This window comes from Mixophyes fleayi, chromosome 4, assembly GCF_038048845.1.
Source record: "Mixophyes fleayi isolate aMixFle1 chromosome 4, aMixFle1.hap1, whole genome shotgun sequence".
Classification (NCBI taxonomy): Eukaryota; Metazoa; Chordata; class Amphibia; order Anura; family Limnodynastidae; genus Mixophyes; species Mixophyes fleayi.
In genome coordinates this window covers 129,725,820-129,752,377 of record NC_134405.1, presented here as the reverse complement: position 1 = coordinate 129,752,377, position 26,558 = coordinate 129,725,820, and the positions used below count along the sequence as shown (strand labels likewise).

Sequence of the window (26,558 nt, the reverse complement as noted above, 5' to 3'; positions counted from 1 at the left end):
TGAGGTTGTAAAACCCCACATTTCTCCTACCTAGCAGAGTGCACTAGTTTTGTTTTTTGTTCAAAATAGTCAATTTGTTCTTGTAGCCATCTGCTCCAGCCATTCTGTTTCCCACTTATGATGCCAAAGATTTCGGTGTGAGTTGATCAGATTTGCTTTATTCCAAGGATAAATTAATTCATTAGGACAGCACACATTGACATATAGTAAACATGACAATACTGAAGAGCTATCAGTCTGGTCATCAAATACAATTCTTGTTATAACAGTGATAGATACAAAAGCAGAAGTAACAGATACATATATAATGGTATCTATGTGTTGAGAAAGACTGAGTTTTATATTTCTGAACTTAGTATGATTTCAAAACATTTTACACAAATAAATATAATGTAGTGTATGTTTGTTTGTTTCCATACTGATGTACAAGTTACCACACTAAGTCAAAAGCCCACAAAATGGATTTTACAATATAAATGTTGTATTTCTATATCTGGGAGGTCAGTTCAACACAGATGCAATACATAAATAAGCTCTGAAAAAGAAAAATAAGAGTGCTGGGTGTCAAAATTAGTGATGTATTAATTGATAAAAAAAAATACTGCACACACACTTACATATTGAGTTAGTGGTTGAAACTTGAAAGTGTTGTAGAGACATTGGGCCTTATCCATTAAGGAGAGGAAAGCCAAAAAAAGGAGTAACTTTGCACCTTGGCAAAACCATGTTGCATTAGAGCAGGCCTATCCAACCTGCGGCCCTCCAGATGTTTGTGAAACTACAAGCCCCAGCATGCTTTGACAGTAGACAACCTGTTGATAGCCGGAAGGGCATGCTGGGACTTGTAGTTTCACAAACATCTGGAGGGCCGCAGTTGGACAGGCCTGCATTAGAGGGAGGTAAATGTAAAATGTGGGGACTACAGTGCCAATGCATCAGAGTTCCCTTTCCATCTGATCAGAGTTTAATTTTGGAGCTCTACGGATATATTTATGACCCATCGCATTTTGCTCATCTTAATGATAGTTTCTTATTGAAATTATATGAAATAATTAATGCAGCAATTTATTAAAACTGATTAGCTGGGACAGTGGCTTTGATAGGAGCCTGTCCAGGTAAATCATTTGTAGTACAGGGTCTTATTGCCTTGCACTATTTGTGATGGGGGAGAGCACGGAGCCTGCTGGGGAGGGATCAGAAGATTCGCTTCCTGCTAAGCTCCCCCCATAGGGTAGAATGGCTAACGTCAACTTCAGATTGTGATAGCTGTCGGAGTCGAGCTCCGAAGTTTGGAGCTTGCAAAATAAGGCATTTTTGCAGTCCCCATAGACACCTATGAAATCTGCATTTGCGATTGAACAGGCTGGGGCCGCAGCAGATATCTGAGATATCTGTATCACATTACAATGCGGGTCTTTTGGATCCTTCTCGATCTTCGTGGTTTGACTCTGCCCACCACGGAGATGTGGAGTCTAATGAGGAATAGGTGTTCATCAGGGACCCTCACAAGGAGGTTTGACCTTAACTGCTTCAACCTCGCAGGTCACGGTTCTCCGGGTGGGCACCAAGGGAGACCAGCTGGAGATGATGTTAGAGTATTGCACGTACAGGATGACGGAATTTCCAGGTTTCGCTGTGAAGCGGAAATACTTCATGCCAAGTACGGTAAGAGTCTGTGGGTACAGGATACTGGGATTTCCAAATATAACTGAGAATCAGAAATACTGGATACCAGGTACAGTTATAGGCCGCAGCTACAAGATACTGGGATTTCTAGGTTAGCTGAGAAGCAGGAGTACTGGATACCAGACACAGTAGGGTAACTGCAGGTAGAGGTTGTCAGGATCACCAGGTTTAGCTGGGAAGCTGGAGACACTGGAAACCAGGCACAATAGGATAACTGCAGGTACAGGTTGTCATGATAACTTCACGGAGACAAATAATCCACAACTGAGCAGACTATAGGACAAAAAGATCTGGCACCATAAGAAAGGCACAGGTGCCTTAAATAGTTGGAAGAGGTGAGTAGAAGGAATAATTAATCAGCCTATGGCTGAAAGGCAAAACAGATAAAAGATAGCGCCTGCCATCGGTCGGGATGCGGCTCCTCAGCGCCGGAGGAAATGCGTGGGGGTACACAGAGGAAAGCGCATACTTGCCCACTCTCCCGGAAGAGCAGAAAATTCTCCTGCAACCTCCCCGTAGGCTGCCTAAATGACGCAATTTGTGTCATTTCGGTCCCCCCACCATAACAAAATCATCATTTTGTTGCGGGAACAGGGCCAAAATAACACAAATCACGGCCCCCCAGCCCCCTCTGGGAAAAAAAAACGTTATATTACTGTAATTATATATCAAGTGCTTATTCTGTCTAACTTTTACATACGTCTTTTTGTACAAAAGTAGCAAATTAAAATTAAACTAAAACCAAAATGTATGTCAATTTCTTAGAGTTCTTGAAGCATATCTCTCTTCCACCACTTGATGGCGCCAGTCACTGATTATCACGGCGTGGTGCCGGGAGCTTCCTGTTTCTTTAACCAAAACAAGGAAGTGCAGAGTGACAGCTCCATAGCCCTCGCCGTGCCAGGCTGTCATGTACACTGAGGGTTACACTGACACACCAGTAGTGTGACACACACAGGGACACATGCATGGCATATTATGGCAGGCTGGGCTCCCCCTCGGCTGGATGACTTTATACTGACTGACAAGCTGGGCAGCGGGACCTATGCCACCGTGTATAAGGCCTACAGGAAGGTAAATCTGCTCAGCTCAGCAGCAATAGAACAAGACAGTATCATGGGAGAGGCCCTTTGTGTGTAATGCTTGCTTCAGTTATGAACTTAATTGCATTTATAACAAATAATCAAATTGCTATATACCTGTGTGACAGTCCAGAACAGTTTTTTAGTGCTCTCTAAAGATCCTATAGTTTTTACCCAAACTGCTTTATACAATTCTTCCAAAAATCCCCACTAAACTGCTATAAAAATAATGGTTTTAGTCATAGTCAACATGTTTTCTGTCAGTTATCTCCTTCATGTAGCATATTAATGTAATAATTCATCCCATAACCTTCCCGTTCACAGTAACATTGTGTCAGCTGCTTCATTTAATCCATGCTCTAATTATCCCTTCCTGCAGCTCTTTAACGAATAGAAAAAAAAATATATTTTTAGTGGTTGCTTTCAGAGAACTATGTAACTTGCATAAACATGTTTAGGAACCATCGCATAACCTTCCCGGAAAATCCCGACCACATTTTTGCCATATGAAAAAAGTACTTTATTAAAGATTCTGTATCATCAATTCCATTTCTTAATTTGTACTTTCCATGCTTTCCCTCTTCAAACTGTTAGCGGAACACACGTGAGGTAGTGGCAATTAAATGTGTGAGCAAGAAAAGTCTGAACAAAGCATCAGTGGAAAATCTTCTGACGGAAATCGAGATCTTGAAAACTGTCCGTCATCCTCATATTCTCGAGCTGAAGGACTTCCAGGTCAGTCTATGAATATATATATATATATATATATATATATATATATATATATATATATGTGTGTGTAGCGAGAGAGAGACCTTTGTATAACTACTTATACTAGGTATTACTCACCATTTATTTTGTTTTACATTGTGAACCAAATGATTATCTTTCACTGTCATCTTCATCTTTATTTATTGTGTCGTAGTGGGACCGGGACTACATATTTCTGATCACAGAGTACTGTGCAGCTGGAGACCTTTCTCGATTTATCCGAACTCGGAGAATTCTTCCAGAGAAAATAGCACAAGTCTTCCTTCAGCAACTTGGTAGGTAGTTCTGATCATATCACGCCATCTCTACCTTCATACTCACTGAACCACTACCACAGTGTTTCTCTTGGCCTTTTCAACTTTCATTACTAATCTTTGGCATTTGCACATTGGTCTATCTCTGGTCTTCCATTTAACTGTTTTCATACGTCTCAGTCTTGTTGGCTTTTGATATCAATTCCATTCACTTGCTCTGTGCATGCTCACTTTCTATATGCTTTTGTTTTCATTTTTGTTCTAATTTTTTATTTAATTTCTTATTTTTTGTCATATTGCTATCGCTGTACTCACAACATCGCCTATTTGTACATTTTAATTTGTTTCTCGCTATCTTCTGAATTATTTAGCAAGTGCTCTGAAGTTCCTCTATGACAGAAATATTTCACACTTGGACTTGAAACCTCAGAATATTCTGCTTAGCAGCCTGGATAGACCCCATCTCAAGTTGGCTGGTGAGTTTTGGCATTTTACAAATACTAGTAGAAACAGATCATGTTAAAGGGGTTATGCTTGAATTTCTACAACATTTTTTAAATACATTTCCTTGTATTTATATCTGCTTTCTGTGCTTTTCAGTAAGTTCTTTATATATTCTACACAGATACCATAAAGACCTGCTATGCTCCCTGCATTTTATTCATTTATACCCAGAAAGCATCTGTGTGTTTCTAAAAGGGCAAGATAGACCTGGATGATGTAAAGACTTTGCTGAAAAACACAGAAGGAAGTCAGAAATCTGAAGCTATGTATTTAAAAGTTGCAAAAGAGCATATATAAGCCAGTAAATTATACAAGTTATATGTAAATGGAAAACACCTTTTACCTCTACATGTATTGATTGAATCATTTACTGGCTAAACTAAGTCATCAAGTGTTATGTATACTTAATCAGTAGGAGAAGGCAATCATCTTCATAATCATCATCATCTTTATTTATATGGCGCCACAGAATCCACAATCAACAAAAAATAAACAAAAAATACAAATGAGGGTCAAGAGAAACAATAGAATCAATAAAAATCAATACAAATCAACAAGAGTCTATAAAGATAGCAACTATATAGGAAGACACAACTAGAACAAAGGAAACATTACAAAGAGGATAAGGAGATAGGAGGTAGCGAGGGCCAAGCTTGTGAGAGTGTTTGGAGCAATAGAGCTGGAGTGAAAAAGGCAAGGGAAGTGCTAGAGGGAATTGTAATAACAATATTGCAACAGTGCCTATTTTATCATACTATAAAGCTCATATGTACATAATAGTTGGGTTACTGTTATGTATTGTTTTTCAATATGCTCCACATAAAGGACTTTATTTCAGTTGCACAACATGTAGAAGAACCAGAGTATATTAGTGCAACTACTGTCCTCTAATTAGTTATGTGAGGTCTGCTCAAGATTAGATGGGAATCTGTGCTTGTGATGAAGCCATGATGCAGTTCTTGAAATATGGATGACAGTACTGCGAATCCATCATCTATGATTTATCTCCCTACTAGATTTTGGTTTTGCTCAGCATATGACATCACAGGATGAGGCTCAGTCACTGAGAGGATCTCCACTCTACATGGCTCCTGAGATGGTGTGTAGTAGACACTATGACGCTCGAGTCGACCTCTGGTCTGTAGGGGTCATTCTGTATGGTAAGAATGCAATCCTGAAATAATACCAGTAGTTATAGTATTCTACTGCTAGTCTTAGTATAAATATATACATATAAATGACTTCTGGATATAGTTTCGGAATATACTAAAATTATGTTCAAAAAGGGCCTAATTTATAGTTACAAAACCAGAGAAAAACAAGCCCGCGCTCGGTATATCCCACATTATATATGGTACCAACTGCTTGGCAATAAGCTCGCTCTTGGTATATCCCATATTGTATGTGGTACCAGCTGCGTGGCAATATAAATGCCCATATATGTATACAAAACAAAAAAAGAGACAGTTGTCAGCGCTTATCCTTTAAACTGCATATCTGTGTGTGTCTAGCAAAATGAAAAAATGAGGTATTAGTTCATATTTTGATCAAAAGACTTAAGCCTGCATCCCAACGTCAAGGGTACCTCATTATATGCAGGTCCTACACTGACCTATATGCTTTAAACACTATTCAAATGCAGTTAAAATCAGATGCACTCACCTCCCAGGTATAGGGGTTTACATCTAGCAAAGGCTAGCTTGGGAGCCACACCCAAATGTGCCTTAAATAGGCCTGATAGACAGCTGCTATGACAAAAAGGCAATATTTTGAAACAAAATCAGAGAAAAATTTATAGTTAAGAACAAATCCAAATTGCACTTGGACTAACCATGTTGTGATGCAAGGGTGCAAAAGCATTTTTGCATGCAGCATCATGTGGCACACACATACTGGGCAGCTTTATTTTATACGGCAATTTAGAGTTGAACTAGGGCACGCACCCTTCCAACACTAAGGTACAAAACAGCACCTTATAGCTGGATTTATTCCTAACTGTAAATGAGGCGCAATGTGTTGATGATGTCTAGTCTCAGTGTCCCGTGATGTGTGTGTATATATTGTGTACACATTTTGTCTTGTATGGACAGGGTCCGGAACTAATGTGAATGATTAAGTGTTCTCTGTAGTGCGCTGTGTAATATGGTGGCGCTATATAAAGAAGTGATAATAATAATAGTCTCTCGCCTCCTAGAGGCGCTGTTTGGGAGAGCACCATTTGCATCAAGATCATTCTCAGAACTGGAGGAGAAGATACGAAGTGGCCGAACAATTGAGGTAATAAAAAATAATTTTTTCAAGTAGAAAGTAAATAGATGTGTTTATGGCGACCAGTCTACTGCTCCCTTTTCATTTCATTTTTCATTGTTGCCTTCCAGATATTTTTACTGCCAATTTTTTTTAAAACAATAACGATGGCTGGTGTATTGTACTAACACATCATTACGCTATCAGCGTCTATAATAATATGGGTGCATGGATTGTTACAAGGATGATCATGGCCCTATTTATTCTCATGCGCCTGGCATTCTGTGTCTATTAGTGTAGTGTCTGGACAGGTTCAGTTTATTTACGGACATCAACTTTTTTATTGATGATGGTTGGAAATTTGGCTTATTTCTTATTGACTCAGTAAATTTACTATCTTGGATGAAAAAGTCTATGGGTAAGTAAAGACTGATCATTCACCATAGCAGTGTCTAATATAAGAGGGTGCAGAACCTGAAGAGCTTGCAATCTATAATGGGGACAAGATATGTAGGCACTGCTGGTTGATATTTTGCAGGTGTATGAGGTTAACAAAAAGGAGAACATTTGTGCCTTTATAATAAAAAATCATGTTTTAAAGGTAGCTTTTACGTAATACTCAGTAGTCAAAGTGGAAATGTATAAAATGTAAGTGAATGGGAATTGATAGTATCAGGAAAAGTGGCGGTATGTCATACCACCGTATTCCAGCCCACTTCCACCACTAGTAACACCCATAAAGAGTGGTTTGAAAGACAGGATTTGGTAATTCTGGCTGCAGAAATCTGTCACATTTATTTATATATATATATATATATATATATATATATATATATATATATATATATACTGGAATTTCAGATATTTAGGGTAAATAGAAATAGGGTTAGGATTACTAAACCAACAACAAGGCTAGTCTGCCCTAGTGGCCGTTCCCTATGAGTGATCACCATAGGTGGTATTAGTGGTTGACAGTCAGCTGCAGTATAGCCAGACTCATATGGGGCCAACAGTCATCAAACTAGGTGACAAGTAGCTGAGTCAGTGTTCTATAGACTGATTGCATGTCACTGTCCCTCATGTAGCTTGGCCCTCATACTACTTAAACTCTACCTACTTCTACTCTTTTGTCTGTAGCTTTCTGTGTTTTTACTTATGTTAATGATGTAAGGGGCAGTACAGCACTGCAATTTTTTTTTCTTTTCTTGTCTATAGCTCCCTGCAAGGCCGCGGGTCTCCCCTGAATGCCGGGATCTGCTTCAGCGGCTTCTGGAGAGAGACCCAGATCAGCGTATCTCTTTCTCAGATTTCTTCAACCACCCGTTTGTAGACTTGGAGCACATGCCTTGTGCAGAGTCTTTACAGAAAGCTGTAAGTAGCATTTTAGTTGTCTGCCCTTCTGACTTCATTTACTGTCTAAAGACTATTAATAACCAACGTCACAAATTGTTTATCCTTCTGTTCTGTTCAGTTTACTGTCCCAGTGTTTTCCTCAGTCCTCTTTTCCTTCTCTGCATATTGCTCTGTTGACGTTTGTCTTCTTTAAACAGACGTCGCTGGTTGTAGAAGCGGTAGAGAAAGATGGAGCGGGAGAGTACTCGGCCGCCCTCACACTGTACTGTCGAGCCATGGAATTTTTCATCCCTGCCCTGCACTGTGAGTATCCATGTGTCTGCATTGTGTAATACATGGCTGTTAATTTTCTCCATAAAAGTATCTCTTCTTTTTAATGGAAGGTTATCCGGAAATATGACTTACTTTGAAATAATATGGAGGAAAACACTTTCACAGGTAACTGAGGAAAAGGTGCTGTAACCCATGGCAACCAATGAGTCATTTGGCTTAATTTCATATACTGTGCTGGAAATAGTGCAGGTAGTCTGGTGGCATTGGGCAGCAACATATTTCTGTACAGTTACCTTTGGAACAGATTCCATATAAATCCCTCAATATGTTGTGTAGAGCTTTCTTGCTGAATAAACCACTTATGAAAACTATTTCATAGGTAACTGTGTGGAAACGAAGGTGTTGCTTATTGCAATTAATTAGAATCTAGCCATGTTCTTACTGATACATCTTGGCAAATTAAATCAGATATCTAGCTGGTAGCTACAGGCAACACTACTATTTCCACAGGGTTACATGTAGAACAGATTTCATAAGTATTCCCTGATGTGTATTGTGTAGGAATTATGACATCTCCTTTCATTATGGTAGTTTAGCCGGCTGCAGCACCGTTACAATGGATTCTGTTGGGGATATTTTATAAAAGAGGAGAAGTTGTCTTTAGCATGGTGGTTCTTTGTATTCCATGTACTGTAACATTACATCTCCATTCTCACATCATTTCATGTTCAAAAGTGGGAATCATTAATCTAACGCCACAATAAAACATGACTTTTATATGTAATGTTGTCACTTTTATTGTCCTTGTTGATGACTGAATAAGCACATCGTATTAAAGGAGACAGGATATTATATTGTTTGAAGAGATTAGAGAATTACTAGAAAAATATATGTTTAAGAAAGCTCTGGAAAAACAACTTTTCTAAGGGCTTAATAAAGGACGTACACTAAATGGCCAAAAGTATGTGGAGTCCCGAACATCCCATCTGTATGAGCCTGCTGAACATCTTATTCCAAAACCATGGGCATCCACCACTCTCCTGGGAAGGCTTTCCACTAGACTATGGAACATACCAGTGGAGAGTTGCACCCATTCAGCCACAAGAGCATTCGTGAGGTTGGGCAGTTAGGCCTGGCTTGCAGTCAACATTACAATTTATCCCAAAGGAGTTTGATGGGGTTGAGGGCAGGCCTCTGTGCAGGCCAATCTAGTTCTTTCATACCAAACTCATGCTGAAACAGGAAAGGGCCTTTCCCAAACCGACACCACAAACCTGGAAGCAAATAACTCAATAGAATGCCTTTGTATGTTGTAGTATTAAGATTTACATTCACTGGAACTTAGGAGCCCAAGCCAAACCATGAAAAACAGCCCCAGACCTGTATTTTTCCTCCACCAAACTTTTCTATTGGCAGTACGCATTCGGGTGAGAAATGTTCCCCTGGCATTTGCCAGATTTGTCAGGCAGACTGCCAGATGGTGAAGCCACTCCAAAGAATCAGTTTACACTGCTTCAGAGTCCAGTGGCAGTGTGCTTTACACCACTCAAGCCAACGTTTGGCATTGCACAAGGTGGTCTGTGGCTTGTGTACCGCTGCTTGGCCATGGAAACCCAATGCACAAAGCTCCTGACGAAAAGTTCTTGTGCTGACATTGCTTCCAGAGACAGTTTGGAACTCAGTAGTTTGTTTTACAACCGACAGAAGATGATTTTTACATACTACGAACTACAGGACCCGGCATCCCCATTCTGTGAGCTTGTGTGGCCTAATGCTGAGCTGTTGTTCCTCCTAAATGTTTCCGCTACACAATAACAGCATTTACAGTTCACTGGGGCATCTCTAGCAGGGAAGAAAGTTCACGAACTGGCTTGTTTGAAAGATCGCATCCTATTACAGTGCCACATTGAGTCACTGAGCTCTTCAGTATGATCTATTCTACTGCTAGTGTTTGACTATGGAAATTGCATGACTGTATGTTTGCTTTTATGCACCTGCTAGTAATGGGTGTGGCTGAAGCATAATACACATAATTCATAATACACTAATTAGAAGGGTGACCACATATTTTTGTCCATGTGGTGTATTTTCACCTTTAATAAAATGCTGTGTAAAGATGTACAGTCATTCTAAAGACATTATTTAGAACATTTTCAGATTCCTCCACTTTTATAGAATATCCAGACAGGGCAATTTAGACTCAAGTAAATGCAGATATGGAGAAATTAAATAGATTTCTTTAAAAGAGGTTTAAGATTTACACTAAAATCTGCTTATGCTTTAAACTGAATTATTAAAATATGGTAACCCTCCCATGGTGTACTCCTGTTTAAACATTTTTTTATCATGTTAAGACTATTTGGGTCAATACATATTTCACTAAATAGCAAACATGAAGCATTGAAATATAGGGCATGATGAAGTTTTGAAATCCATATGTGATAAAGATGTTGGTTACTTGCAGTCTGGTGTGATCTGAAGAGATGTACAGTAGATCCTTTGAACCTATTTACAACTCTGCTCCGGAGCTGCTTTACGTCTGCACTCTACAATACCTAGTTCCTCTTGTATAAAAATACAACACCCATAGAAAGTAAGACTAACTGAAATAACGAGGAAATGTTGTTACTAAGAATGTAGAAACCCTGTACTGAAACACAGCTGAATTGTGCGTTTAGTCTCATTTAACAGAGTTTTATATGCCTTTTTATCCTCTGTTTTTGTCTGTCTATATTTCTTTTATTTTCTTAGCATTTTTATCTGCCACTTCCTTGGAGGACCATTTTCGTTCTCTCTTCCTTTGGCATTTTCTAACATATCTGGCACAAAACTCTGCATTTAATAATGCATTTTTTTAATTTATTCCACCCTAACTGAGCTCCACGTATCAATTCCCACCTTGTCTGAAATTCACATAAATGATTTATCTTGTCCCTAAAGTCAGACTTTCTAAACCTATGAACACCTTTGTTTTGGTGCAGTTCTACTTAAAGCTGAATGTTTAAATAAACCACACTGAGTGGTGGTCACTAGACCCCACATATTTTCCTACTGGCATATTTGATACATTATCTCTGTGAGAGCTAAATCTATATGAGAGATGCTCATGTAAACACTTCAGAATGTCACTGCTTCGGGTGCTCCAGTCCACATTAGACATATTGAAATGACCCATAGTTATGAGGTGTAATTATCCCTTGACTTGATTGAAATTAATTCATGGAGCTGTAAACATTTGTAAATATAGCATGTAAAACTGTATCACTTTTCCTCAACCTGCCTCTATTACTAATCCACTTTTCATCACCTTAACGAGGGCAGAAGAAGCTACCATTTATCACCCTCCCTTCTTATTAGTTTAAACAACCACTAATTCAGCATATGAATTCCTCACTGAGAACCTCTTTTCCTCTAATACCAGGATACAAACACTAAGTAGTACATATTGAAGTGGAAAACTTTAGGTATATTTCACAAAAAGTGAAACTCTCTTGTAAACGTCTTGCAGCGTGGATGATTGTCTGTTGTCACTTTTGAAGCTGTGCATAATTGGTGACACAAACAGCAGCACTGAATGATACTGAAAAGGTCATTTCTAAAAAAAGCAATTTGTATATTTCTCATTGTCAACACCAGTACAGTGTTTATCCAGGAAGAAGGGTGAGACAGCTCCTGAAATACTTAGGTTCACATATGCTGCGTGGGTGAAGGATTGTGTTTTAGAGATCCAGCAACAAATCTATCAGGGGGAAAAGACTGTTCACACATTGAGAGTGACCACCTGGTACTGCACACTGAGAAGGGAAAGCTTCACTGCTGTGTTCTGCTAATGTTTAATAAGTGCAGGAATTAATATTAAACATCATTACAGTGCAGTGCTGTTTAGTCACAACAATTTTTTACATCATTAAGTAAACCCCAGTGCAAGCACCACAATCCTTGAAAAAACATGCAAATTATTAATATAATAGTAATAATATATATTATAAATATAACAAAAAGTCTTTCTGCCTTATATTGCCATAGGCCCTTTTTTTATAATGCACCTCAGTTGCTCTACAGAGATGTTCCTGGGTGCATCCTGTGAGACTCCTCGGTGGCATTTAATGCACACTGCTATTTTGATCCTGGATTTTCACTTCCACTTGATTATCTTTATCTGGAACACTGCCATTAAATGATTCTTCTGGACTAGCCAGAGTGATATGGACTACACACCCCGCTGAGCTCCCCACACATAATAAGTGCAAATGTTTCCATCTCCTTTGTCCCATTTTGTAATACTGTTCAGTTTTTGAGCACTACATTGCTGCAGTGAACTGAAGAGTCGATCAGTTAAACCTAGTAAATACAATACTCCTTCAATAGGAAACCTATTTCATCTGTGTATACATTCACTGCTGCCAAAAGCAGATACCTGTTCCCACTCCTCATCATTTGTGCACATTGTACAGAGAAAACTTTGGTCGCACCTGACTTACACACCAGCGGGCTCCTGGAAACCTACGTGTTCCAAAAATACACAGACGTGAGCACACATAAACACATACAGTGAGACCTACAGATATGGAGACATACAGTGAGACCTACAGACATGAACTCACATGGACACATACAGTGAGACCTACAGACATGAACTCACATGGACACATACAGTGAGACCTACAGACATGAACTCACATGGACACATACAGTGAGACCTACAGACATGAACTCACATGGAGACATACAGTGAGACCTACAGACATTAACTCACATGGACACATACAGTGAGACCTACAGATATGAACTCCCATGGAGACATACAGTGAGACCTAAAGACATGAACTCACCTGGAGACATACAGTGAGACCTACAGACATTAACTCACATGGACACATACAGTGAGCCCTACAGACATTAACTCACATGGACACATACAGTGAGCCCTACAGACATTAACTCACATGGAGACATACAGTGAGACCTATAGACATGAACTCACATGGACACATACAGTGAGACCTACAGACATGAACTCACTTGGACACATACAGTGAGACCTACAGACATGAACTCACTTGGACACATACAGTGAGACCTACAGACATGAACTCACATGGACACATACAGTGAGCCCTACAGACATTAACTCACATGGACACATACAGTGAGCCCTACAGACATTAACTCACATGGAGACATACAGTGAGACCTACAGACATTAACTCACATGGACACATACAGTGAGACCTACAGATATGAACTCCCATGGAGACATACAGTGAGACCTACAGACATGAACTCACTTGGACACATACAGTGAGACCTACAGACATTAACTCACTTGGACACATACAGTGAGACCTACAGACATTAACTCACATGAACACATACAGTGAGACATACAGACACGAACTCACATGGAGACACAGTGAGACCTACAGACATGAACTCACATGGAGACATACAGTGATATCTACAGACATGAACTCACATGGAGACATACAGTGAGACCTACAGACATTAACTCACATGGAGACATACAGTGATATCTACAGACATTAACTCACATGGACACATACAGTGAGACCTACAGACATGAACTCACATGGAGACATACAGTGAGACCTATAGACATGAACTCACATGGACACATACAGTGAGACCTACAGACATGAACTCACTTGGACACATACAGTGAGACCTACAGACATGAACTCACATGGACACATACAGTGAGACCTACAGACATGAACTCACATGGACACATACAGTGAGACCTACAGACATGAACTCACATGGAGACATACAGTGAGACCTACAGACATTAACTCACATGGACACATACAGTGAGACCTACAGATATGAACTCCCATGGAGACATACAGTGAGACCTAAAGACATGAACTCACCTGGAGACATACAGTGAGACCTACAGACATTAACTCACATGGACACATACAGTGAGCCCTACAGACATTAACTCACATGGACACATACAGTGAGCCCTACAGACATTAACTCACATGGAGACATACAGTGAGACCTATAGACATGAACTCACATGGACACATACAGTGAGACCTACAGACATGAACTCACTTGGACACATACAGTGAGACCTACAGACATGAACTCACTTGGACACATACAGTGAGACCTACAGACATGAACTCACATGGACACATACAGTGAGCCCTACAGACATTAACTCACATGAACACATACAGTGAGCCCTACAGACATGAACTCACTTGGACACATACAGTGAGACCTACAGACATTAACTCACTTGGACACATACAGTGAGACCTACAGACATTAACTCACATGAACACATACAGTGAGACATACAGACACGAACTCACATGGAGACACAGTGAGACCTACAGACATGAACTCACATGGAGACATACAGTGATATCTACAGACATGAACTCACATGGAGACATACAGTGAGACCTACAGACATTAACTCACATGGAGACATACAGTGATATCTACAGACATTAACTCACATGGACACATACAGTGAGACCTACAGACATGAACTCACATGGAGACATACAGTGAGACCTATAGACATGAACTCACATGGACACATACAGTGAGACCTACAGACATGAACTCACTTGGACACATACAGTGAGACCTACAGACATGAACTCACTTGGACACATACAGTGAGACCTACAGACATGAACTCACATGGACACATACAGTGAGCCCTACAGACATTAACTCACATGGACACATACAGTGAGCCCTACAGACATGAACTCACTTGGACACATACAGTGAGACCTACAGACATTAACTCACTTGGACACATACAGTGAGACCTACAGACATTAACTCACATGAACACATACAGTGAGACATACAGACACGAACTCACATGGAGACACAGTGAGACCTACAGACATGAACTCACATGGAGACATACAGTGATATCTACAGACATGAACTCACATGGAGACATACAGTGAGACCTACAGACATTAACTCACATGGAGACATACAGTGATATCTACAGACATTAACTCACATGGACACATACAGTGAGACCTACAGACATGAACTCACATAGAGACATACAGTGAGACCTACAGACATTAATTCACATGGACACAGTGAGACCTACAGAAATTAACTCACATGGACACCGTGAGACCTACTGACATGAACTTACATGGACACCATGAGACCTACTTGCATAAATCCACAGGGACACATACAGTGAGGCTTAAATCCAATTTTTTATACATTTTTCTTTTTCAAAAGAATTTTGCCAAACCAACAGTAACCTCTAGTAAGAGAAAGGTGAGGAAATGGGGAAAACCAAGTACTTTGCCAAACAAGCGCATCCACAGCCCACAGGCATTCACCCATTAATGTTCCCAGGCCCTTCTCCCTCCTATTCATCCATACTATGTTTTTTTTTTCCAACAATATAGCTGGAGGAGAGAAAATTTAACTGAAGTAGGTCTTTTGGGAACCTCCAAATAAACTGTTTAGGGTGAGGGCTTTTTGCATGTCCAGAATGAGAGCATTGTCCTGTTCATGAGGTTCCTTGTATTCATGATACTGGTTGCGTACCTGAACCTGCCTTTGCAGATCTTAAATGAAGGTGGCTTGGAAGGCAGTGATATCGTCCACCAAGCTCACACGCAACTAAGCGTCCTTTACTTGCAAGTTTTATCCCTGGCACATACAGTAAAAGTCCACTGCAGAGTTTTTCCATCCCATATCTATTGTCAAGGGGCAAGGGGGTGGTAAAATCCAGGGTGTGTGTTCATCTATTGCATGGCCTGGATTCATAAGGAGAAGGCTGAAATGTCTTTTTTCTTTCTTTTTTTTTTTTTTTTTATCACCGTGCACAGAAATTACCATGATGAATGACTTGAAGGAGATGTTAGATTGGGTATTGTGTGGGGACCCCAAAGTGCAGCATTATTTGGACAGGATTAAAAGAGTTCATAAGTAGCATCTGGGAGAAGCATCTGCTTTAATTCATTATATAACCAACCTATCTGATGGCTATTTTTATAAAAGCAGTTGTAAAACAGAATAGCAGCAGTTCTGGAATTTTAACTTAAAATCTAATTTTTACTTAAAGATGGAAAATTGACATTTCAGCACATGCAAGCGCATTCATCAGAGCATATTAATACCAATCAAATGATAATGTTGCCGTTCAGCCAATTGAGGTTGTCCAAATTTCACCACCAAGTGCACATGATGATCTAAAATGGTAAAAAAAAATATATATAAATATGCACACCACTAATCCACTGGGTCTTTGCATGGATATGTATTTAGCAAGACTGTAGATTCACTTCACCATACATCTCACCTGCTTCTCTAATACACTGTAACGTGCTGTGTGTCATAACATATTATAGTCACTTAATGTGCTATGAAAAATAACACATTACATTGTCTTAGGGATGTAGGTTTGCGCTGCTTGGTAACAAGGCTATGAAGTGTCACGAAAATGTAATGAATCTCTAGATAGGTTAGTGTATATAAAATAAAATTGTATCAAAGGGGTGGTGTTGGGGCATTTTGCTTTTAACAGGACAAATTCTTTGTTTTTTGTTTTTTTAAATCTCTTTATGTTTAGCCTGCATCAAATACATGACAAAATATGAAACAAAAAAAAACAGGTGTCGCAGTAGTAACATGGCAAATAGTTTGCAAGCCCAAATAAACAAGCAATACCATCACAGGTAAAGTCAACAGAAAAGAACATTGACATGTGAGTGGGAAAGATACGGGATGTTAAACAAAGCCACTGTTGGGATGCAGGGATTTTTATATTTCAGTTGTAGGTGGGGAGAAAAGGAGAGTAGTGGAGGGAGTGGAAGAGAGAAGGGCAGGGGGTGTGGGAAGGAGAAAGGGAAAGGGAAGTGAAGCAGGTAAGTGTCTGATGGTGTATGAGATCGGTTAATCTTTGGGTATTATCAGAGGACTGTCTGTTGGGAATGAACCCCACCTGGGGGTAAATGTATCAAGCTGAGAGTTTTCTGGCGGGTTTGAAAAAAACATATTCTAGTTATCATTTATTTAGTAAATTCTACAAAATGATACCTAGAATCTGATTGGTTGCTATAGGTAACATCTCCACTTTTCAAACCCGCCGGAAAACTCTCAGCTTGATACATTTACCCCCTGGTCTGGGTTGATCAGATCTGGAAAAATGTGTTAAGTCTACTGGCATACACCCTCGCAAAAAAGTTTAATGTTGGTTATTCAAAAGGGAGAAAGGCCTGTAATTCATGTGTATGATTCTTATCATGTTTCGAGATGATGGCAATCATGGGTTTAATTGAGTCAGGGTGAAAGTCCTTGTCACTTAGAGTATAATTGAAGAGCCTGGGAATAAGTGTTGGGACAATATTCTTGTAATAGATCATAGGATACCCGTGCAGAGCCTTCAGTGTTTTTTGGGAACTAAGGGCAGAATTTATTTTCTCCTTGGAGACATCTTTGTATAAGGTTGAGACTGTGGCCGTACTAAGTTTAGGAAGATTGCAGTAATCTATGTGTTTGCGCAGATTTGTAAGACGCCACAGTGTTCCGCAGTGCCGTACAGTAGGGAAAACAGGACGTACATAAAACAGGGACAACCAGATGCGAAAGGACATCCTGCGAGTTGGGTATATTGTAAAGTTTTTCATAGAAGACACTAAAGACTGTATTGATGCCTCTTGAGTAGTAGGTCAAAGACCCTCTGCGGACATGTATTGCGTAATGGTTTGCAGTACCATCTTGGCTTTCAGTTTGTTAGTCAGCATTGTATCTGACTTTTTTCATAGAAGTTTCGTTCTAACCATTGAAGGCTCCAATCATTTGTTTTCTGCAAGTAGGAGTTATAGTTTCCCCCTTAGCTGACCCACCTATTCAAGAACTTCCCCAAGTGGGTAAGTCCCAAAAGTTGATTCTGGGAGGAGATAGAGTTGATCTGTTCTATTTGCTACTTTTTTGCTATATGAAGGATACTTATTAATCTCGCCTCTGATGACCATTTTATGCACTTCCCAGGTAGTAGAAAACGTGACATCATCCGATATGTTAAGTTCAAAATATTCTGAGGGCTTAGAGGTTATCACCTCCTTAAAATTAGGTATCTTGAGGACAGTCTCATTAAGTCTTCAGGAAACTATGCCACCAGAAGAAGTGGTAAAATCGGGATGAACCTCTATGGCCAAATGATCGGATCTTGGGGAAATATTTACTAAACTGCGGGTTTGAAAAAGTGGAGATGGCAACCAATCAGATTCATTTTGTAGAATGTACTAAATAAAAGATAACTAGAATTTGATTGGTTGCTATAGGCAACATCTCCACTTTTTTAAACCGACAGTTTAGTAAATATTTCCCCAAGAGTTAAAATGAATGGAAGCTGAAGTGAGGGAAGGAACAAGTGAAGTGCAGCAGAGGAACAAATCAAGTCTAGAGTATGAGTTGTGTGAGTGGAAGGTGTAGTCTTTAGCCGTGTGATAGAGAACTCTCCAAGTGTCGAACAGGCCTGCCTTGGCCATATGTTTATTGAGAGGTTTAGGACCTGGGTGTGTACGCTGGGAGAGGTGGCACCCGATGTTTCTAAGGAGTGTAAATAAAACAGTGTTAAAATCTTTCCCTACGAGAACTTTGCTGTTTTGACATTTATGGAATTTATGGAAAATGGTGCGGAAGAAAAGAGCGCATGATCAGAAAACAATTTGTGAAAGGAAGGGGATGGGGGCCAGCACGTATAATGCAATGCTCTCCCCATAGGACGGAATCTTTAGATGGTGCTAGCTAACAGAGACTGCGGTATTGTGCAGTAGCTTGTTTATTGCAGAAGATACATTTGCATTTATATGTGTATATTTTATTATTACATATTTTATAGATAATCTGTTTTAATGTTTAAAAGTGTTTTATGTTTAATGGTACTTTAACATATTTCTAGATATATTTTATATCTAATAGCTTGAGTTGAGTGATGATTGCGCAGATCTAACATATTTAAATATACTTTAAAAAATATTTAACTGCTCTTGTTATTCTCTTTTTCTTGTAGATGAGACAGACATAACTCGTAAAGAAGCCGTACGTTCAAAGGTTGGTGTTTAACACTCAAGATGCACAGTACCTGTGCTATGTGCGGAGGTAACTCAGTTAATCTATCCATTAGACGGCACATTTTATAGTCCACTCTCAACATTAGTTTGGTTTGTGCTTTTTCATACTTATGGGGCAGCAGTGTGGCCCAGTGCTTAACATCTCTGCCTCACAGTGCTGTGGTCATGGATTCGAGTGTAACCAAAGCCCTATATGTGTGGAGTTTGTATGTTCTCCTTGAGTTTGCAAGGATTTCCTCTGACTGCTCTGTTTCTTCCCACAGTCCAAAAACATACTGGTAGGTTAATTGGCTTCAGACAAAATATACCCTAATCTCTAATGGGGCTATATAAATAAATAATAATAATAATAATATTAGTAAATTTTCCCTTGACACTTTGTGCAGGTTTGCCAGTACATATCCAGAGCCGAAGAGCTAAAGGTGCTGGTGTCATCTAGCAACAAGACTCTGCTGCTGCAAGACATATCGTCTCGGGAACTCCTGAAGGGTGAGCTCTGGCACCTTCTTCATCCCACTTGCTTACTTACTAGTTTCATCTTCTGTATATCTTGGATACTAATCCATCCTATTTGGCACTGTATCTAGAAATGTCCCAGGACAAACCACGTCTGTTTGCTGCTTTGGATGTGGCCTCAGCTGCTGTTATGAAGGTATGAAGCCATCAGTGGAGATAGGTAGAATACTTCCTTTTGAAATCTTTTTTAGGGGCAATTCAATTAGCCACAAGGTCCTATAGCAACCTTGGGCAATGTGTTCCTGCTCAGATATAACACAAATACAGTACAGGAGAACATTGATCTATGAGGTGCAAGCAAAAATGAGCAAAGATTATTAGCAGAGACATATCATGTGAGGTTCCTGCAGGACCCCCCATAACTCTTTCCTCCTTCAATGTTTCTGCAGGATGAAGAGGGAATGGCTGCTGATGCTTTGGATCTGTACCAGCAGAGTCTTGGGGAATTAATACTAATGTTATCTGGTAAGTGCATGAAAATCATGTGCATGCTGGTAATTTCTGAGCAAATAATAATGTCTTTTGAAAAATGGAGTTGATCAGTTTTGTTTTTGGTGTGTTATGTAAATCTATTATGTTTTGCATATTGATCACTGAAATATAGAAACTGATTGGTCATAGTTTGCTACTTTTTAATATTTCCATTTGTTGCTGAGACGGGGCTCTTTTAGACAAGTGTTTGGCAGAATTTCCTAAAATCACTTTGAAAACAGAATGCAACGTGAGCAAAGCGCTCTGAAAATCTTGCAGCCCGGGATCATTGATCCCAGTGCCGGCATGCCTGTGCTGTACACACAAGTTCAAATGCGATGAGTTTAGCTCTGAACTGTGATTTGTACTGCCACTCATATGAAGAGCAGGCAGTGTCCCCAATAGGGTTCAACATAAGCAACTTTCACAAAAGCACTTGTCTGCACAATGGGATGTATGAATTACAGTGGTCCTGCGTTTGGGCGATTGGAAGCAGGAGAGATAATAAGATAACTAACACATAATATTACATTACTGCTCAACATTTATGAAGGCTTCAGCAGTATTCACACAGAATTCCAAAGGAGAATCTCTTTCGTAATTAAAGTAAGTCCACTCGGGTCCCTCTACTCGTAATATTGCGCTCTATGCGGACAAAGTCTTGTCTATTACTCATCCCACCACCTCAGTGCCTCCCCTCTTGGCTGAGCTGGACCTTTATGGCCACTTTTCGGGCTACAGGATCAACTTGGACAAGACGGAGGTATTGGACTTTAACGATTCTGACTTGGTCAAGATATTACTGGAGCGTTCCTTTCCATTTCAATGGCGCCTCCAAAAAATTAAATATTTGGGTGTCTTTATCACTAAACATTACCGGCACCTTTTTCAAGCTAATTTCTCCCACCTCCTTGATCAAATAAAGATAGATCTCACTGCTTGGTCACAACATTATATTTGTTGGATTGGCCGCATTAATGCTGTCAAGATGAATATCCTCCCCAGACTGCTTTATTATTTCCAGACACTTCCTCTCCGTATCTCGCCCCATGTTTTACAATTCCTCCAATTTCACGTTACTAGATTTGTTTGGTCGGGGAATGGCCCCGGGTTCGACTTAAAGTCCTTCAGAGATCCTTGCAGGGAGGGGTCCTGGAGATTCCTGATTTCCGCAGATACTATCTCTCCGCCCAACTCGCTCAATGTGTTCTATGGAGTGGTTCGACAGATCTCATAGTCTGGTCTAAAATGGAGGTTGAGGGTTTGGGACTGCTCTTACTCTATACTCTCCTTTGACTCCCAAGGTCTCGTCGCCTTAAGCGCTTGTTACTCCGTCCAGTCATTTCACATTCACTATCCATTTGGGACTGCTCCTCTAAAAAATGCGGCCTTTCTTCTCATCCCTCACCGTTGATACCGTTATTTAATTCCCCAGATTTTCCCCCAGGGCTACATCCTAACTCATTTCACCCATGGCATTCGCGGGGACTTGGATATCTCAATCACCTAACGTCTTCCATGACTTTTCCCCAATTTTCTGACATCCAAGCTCGCTTTCGTATCCCCTCAAAACATTTCTATCAGTTTCTGCAATTACATCATCTTCATAATGCTGTCAAAGACCACCACTCCACCTGTCCTCCCTACCTTTGAATCCCTTTGTTTGCGTCAATCTTCAACAAAGGTTCTCATTTCCACACTCTACTACAAGCTGGCTTCTTCTACCTCGAGCCTTCGAGACCCCCATGAGTTAGCCTGGGAGCGGGATCTTGGTGAAGTGTTACTAGATGAGGAATGGTCTAAGATCCGCGAGAATGCAGCCTCCAGTTCTATCTGTGTTAGAATTAAAGAGATATATGTGCTATACCGATGGTACTATGTGCCTTCGCGTCTCCGTAGAATCCTCCCTGATTCTTCTATGCTGGCGGGGATGCTCCCACGAGGGCACATTCCTTCATATCTGGTGGACATGTTCAAAGCTGTCAAGTTTTTGGCTCAAGATCAAAAGTTTGATCCAATCAATTCTTCAGGTCAATATTCCCCCTGGAGCCGAAATTCTTACTTCTTCCTATTTGAGCTCCCTCGGCATCTCGTTATCAAAATAAACTAATTAGGCACATTCTGCCAAATAGCAGCAGACTGGCGGCTGCAGTCCCCTCCCTCCTTGCAGTCCGTAGTCAACAGAGTTTGGCAGACCCAACGGATTTAGTATATGACAAGTATCATCCGCAACTCCTCGAGAGCCTTCACCAATGTCTGGGTTCCGTGGCTGTGGTTTTTCCAGACCTGCCCACTCTTCACATAACTCAGTAGTATTACTTCTCTCCCCCTCACAGTTGTTTCCATCCCTTACATTGGATCTAGCCACTCTCCCCTCCTATAACTTTTTCTCTTTTTACTCCTTCTTTTTCCTCTGTACGAAAACTTTGGGTCACTCCTCACATATATATCTATATGGTTGACATGTTGAATTCCATTTTCTACATTGGTCATAGACTTTGTGTGTTATTTTTGATATCTACAACTTGTGAATTCACTCTGTCAGTTGTAATCTTTTGTTTTTGTTGCCTTGCAAAAAAAAACTTTAAAAATAAATGAATAAGTCCACTCAAAAATAATGGTGCCCTATTAAAATCATTATGCTGGGTACTATACAGCTAACTGGAATGACTCTTGATACTTGAAATAAGACGTCTGCCAGATATTGTCTGTTGCAATCAGTGCAGTCCACAGTTTTTCCATGGTTTACAAATGTTGCTAAGGAAGGTTGTGAATTACTGACCTGTGAAATGGTAGTAAAAGTTTTAAACAGGTGATTTCAGGCAAAAAACTATTTCCAGTATCAGTAGTTATTCCAGTAAGTTTTAATTATGCAAAATTATTTTTACTGGAGTTATTCTTTAATATTTTGTATTTACTGTAATGGAAGTAGAAACATTACGGAGTTTACTATTCACGCAGGTTGAAATAAAATAGTCCATTAACTGATCTACTATTTATAGATAGAAAATAGTTTCCAAATACACTGCACATAGATAAGGTGTTTATTTGCTGTGTCACAATGACTTACCTTTTATGATATATTGTTTTTAAGTTGCTTTTCTGTAGATAGGGTATAAATTGATCTATATTATTTTGGTGACTTGCAGCAGAACCAGCTGGAAGGAGACGGGAGTTATTGCATGCTGAAGTAAGTGCAGATTCTGGGACAGTAGACTGGAGAAGAGATGACATCTGTCTGTGTTAATGAGAGACATGTAAAGGGAAACTATAAAGATACATATTTTTATTATACTGTGCAAAAAATATAATGGAACTCCACAATTTAGATAAATAGAACATTAAAATAATGTGTTATATTAATGTTTTCAATGCTACACTTTCACTAGTCTGTTTTTCTTGTAACCTACTGGTGTCTTAGTTGTTGCTGCTGCCGTTTCATAGGATGTCTTGTCTCCCTTAGATTTAATTTTGAAAACCATAGTACCTCCCCACTCCATTACAGATAGCTGAAACCTCCCACATCTTTAGCATAGTGTCCTAATGTGATGGTAAATTGTTGAGCCTGCGGTCAGGTAAACTTTGGTGACAACACTGACACTGCACCATGTATGAAGCCATCAATCCACAAAGTGCATTTCTGTGAGAGAAAGACCCGTTCCCAGAACCTTGCTCTATGTCTTCCAGTATAGAGGGACAGAATACAACACAGGAATGGACATGTATGTGGAGGAAAGCTTTCCCACTAGGTTTCTTTTTCTAATGACCATTAACCAGAATAGTATGCTGATTGTTGTAGTTACATTTGATCCTGCAGTTCTTTTTATAAGTGGACACAAAGTAAGTCCGTGATCCATAGTCATATTTTTTTTTTTATTTTTTTTTTTTAAAAAAAAGGGTTCTGTATCTTCATATATCTCCTTCCTTGATTGTCCATATTTATTTACTGCAGATTCAGACACTAATGAAACGGGCAGAATTTCTAAAGGAGCAGGTAAGAAAAACCACACGGAAAGAAAAATAACTTCTTCTAATGGTATAAAGTGTAAAAACGAAAGATACCTTGCGCTACCTAACCTGAAATTATATTATATTGCCTCTCAGTTAGCCTAAGTCAAACATGGCTCTCAGATCCTGACTATCGTGACGTACATTGGAAATTAGTGCGCCAATTTAATGCCAACCATATGCCTCCATATCACTGCTGTCGGGACAGCTTCATTCTCTGGCTTCCCCATTACTGATATAAGTTGTTAAGATTTGGACAATTAGTAATAACATGGTGGGATATACTGACAATGATCCATGCACACCTATTTAGGGGACAAAGAAGCTGAGGGAATTGGACACAGTGGAAGGGTCCAGGTGGTGGTCCCGATATGGTGTAAAGGTTCTTGATTAATTATATGACATGGATGTTCTCAAATCCTTTGATGAGTTGTTTAGGGAATCCTCCATGTCCAGAATAATGTTCTTCTCTTACCTCCAGTTGCGATACACTATAACAACACACCACCAGTAATTGTTATAGCCCCTTTGAGAAAGCAATCACAGACCCTAGGTCACAAGTGCTGCCATCTAAAACAAAGCAAATAAATGGGAAAGCAACAGATCTAATAATAGAGTGTGAAATATACATATATTAAAAACACATCAATTAAATTTTTTATTTTCAATGAGGAGAGAGTTGTTTGTAAGCAATTGCAAATAATAAATATCAATCAAATATTTTAAAACTACAATTAATATTGTATAAATGTAACCCCCAAGACAAGTCCCACAGGGCAAAGTAGAGGGTCCTCCGTCCGGATTGTGAAAAAGTAATAACCCAACTATGCAGCACAGGTTGGATAAGTTCCCAACAGTAGTGGTTACATGAGCTCACCAATGGCTAGGGAAGGAACCTCCCACACTAAGTCTCACTTGAACTTCTGCAGACAGACTGCATGTTTGAATATTCCGTTATGGTGACACTCTCTCCTCTCACACCTGACATGTATCCTCAGAGTTGTATAATAGGCACAGACGGTCCTCTGTATGTAAAGTGTCCGGGGTTCTGATCTCTCTCTCCGGAGCAGTCACAGGTAAGGGAGTGGTGGTGACTATTCTGGTGATTTCTTTCTATTTTCTTGCTACAGATGAAAACGTCTGACTGGAAATGTGAATCTCTGGGGCAGGAGATGTTCTCAGAATCTGTACGAAGTTGTAAGTTGTTTAAACTACCTCATCATTTGTATTATGGATACTTTACTTTTCAGTCTGTCTTTCCTTTGCTGATCTTCCCCCTTACATAGGCCCAGGGTAAGAGTAAGGAGAGGGAAAATAGCATGGGACCTCAACATTAAGCTTAATTACTTCATGCCATTTAAGATATAACTACCAAGGATTCATATCAAATCAGCAAATATAGTAATAACTATCGGAAATAGAAATTGTAATAGGATTATTGTGCTGTGGGCACACATAAAAGGTGTGTGGTTTTTGAGAACTGTCCACTCGCCTAAAACTGTCTTTGCCCTCTGACATTTCTTTCCTCTCTCTTTTTCAGCGTGTTCTCTGCAGTGATCCCTGTCCTGTGAAATAGCAGCTAGATCTCTTGTATGTTGTTTTGTCCTAGTAATACTGTGTATTAATTAAATTATTTTATACTCTGATGCATCATTGTTGTTGTATTCCCACAGCACACATACTGCTAGATGTTTATGTGCTAAAAGCCTTGTCATTATTAAGATCGTGAGCACCTTACTCCTAAAGAGCACCTGATATGCAGCATATAAAGTACTAGATGGGTCCGGCTCTTGAGTATGGAGTTTGTGACATCTAAGTGACGGCCTTTCTAGCTGTGTCCACGGGGTGGTATGCTGACTGTACCCAATGCTTGTGGCCTTCCACTGCTCATGAAACACAGAAGTACACCACATTTCTACATACACACACAAACACAGAATGTTACTATATGAAATGCACAGTGCCAATTACATACTTTTGTAAACACTTAAAGCCCTAATACTATGTACATTGTTTGCTGTGTTCACTCAGCACTAAACTAATGCACACACATGAACACCATATCAGTGGACCAAAATTCATCCATGTTATAGGTATGAAACCTTTCAGTCAAATGACAGAAAAGTAGGTGAGACTATAAATGACATTCTTACACTTGTTTTATATGATTTCGGTTAGGATGACTAGCTGGAATGAAGTCTCCTTGGGGGCAGTGAGTTTGGTTTACACTACGTAGAGGAAAATTACACCTGTCTGAGGGATGAATTTTGCAAACAATT

At 39.7% G+C, this 26,558-nt stretch overlaps 1 protein-coding gene across 1 annotated transcript; it reads left to right on the top strand.

Annotated features, from left to right (window-relative positions):
- The first annotated feature begins 2,528 nt into the window (after positions 1-2,528).
- On the top strand, positions 2,529-25,925 carry ULK3 (unc-51 like kinase 3). The gene is made up of 16 exons (XM_075208237.1): positions 2,529-2,760; positions 3,363-3,503; positions 3,694-3,814; positions 4,165-4,269; positions 5,314-5,457; positions 6,492-6,574; positions 7,760-7,915; positions 8,095-8,200; positions 19,224-19,264; positions 19,671-19,773; positions 19,872-19,936; positions 20,190-20,265; positions 23,421-23,461; positions 24,224-24,265; positions 25,410-25,476; positions 25,820-25,925. Exons 1-16 carry the CDS (start codon positions 2,665-2,667, stop codon positions 25,834-25,836), a joined length of 1,404 nt encoding a protein of 467 aa, XP_075064338.1. The 5' UTR covers positions 2,529-2,664; the 3' UTR covers positions 25,837-25,925.
- Positions 25,926-26,558: the final 633 nt, after the last annotated feature.

Excerpts from the sequence above, each read along its gene's own strand:
- ULK3 (XM_075208237.1), top strand. The coding sequence starts at position 2,665 with ATGGCAGGCTGGGCTCCCCCTCGGCTGGATGACTTTATACTGACTGAC. Across the intron at positions 5,458-6,491 it reads TGTAGGGGTCATTCTGTATG|AGGCGCTGTTTGGGAGAGCA; the intron begins GTAAGAATGCAA and ends CTCGCCTCCTAG. Across the intron at positions 24,266-25,409 it reads CAGAATTTCTAAAGGAGCAG|ATGAAAACGTCTGACTGGAA; the intron begins GTAAGAAAAACC and ends TTCTTGCTACAG.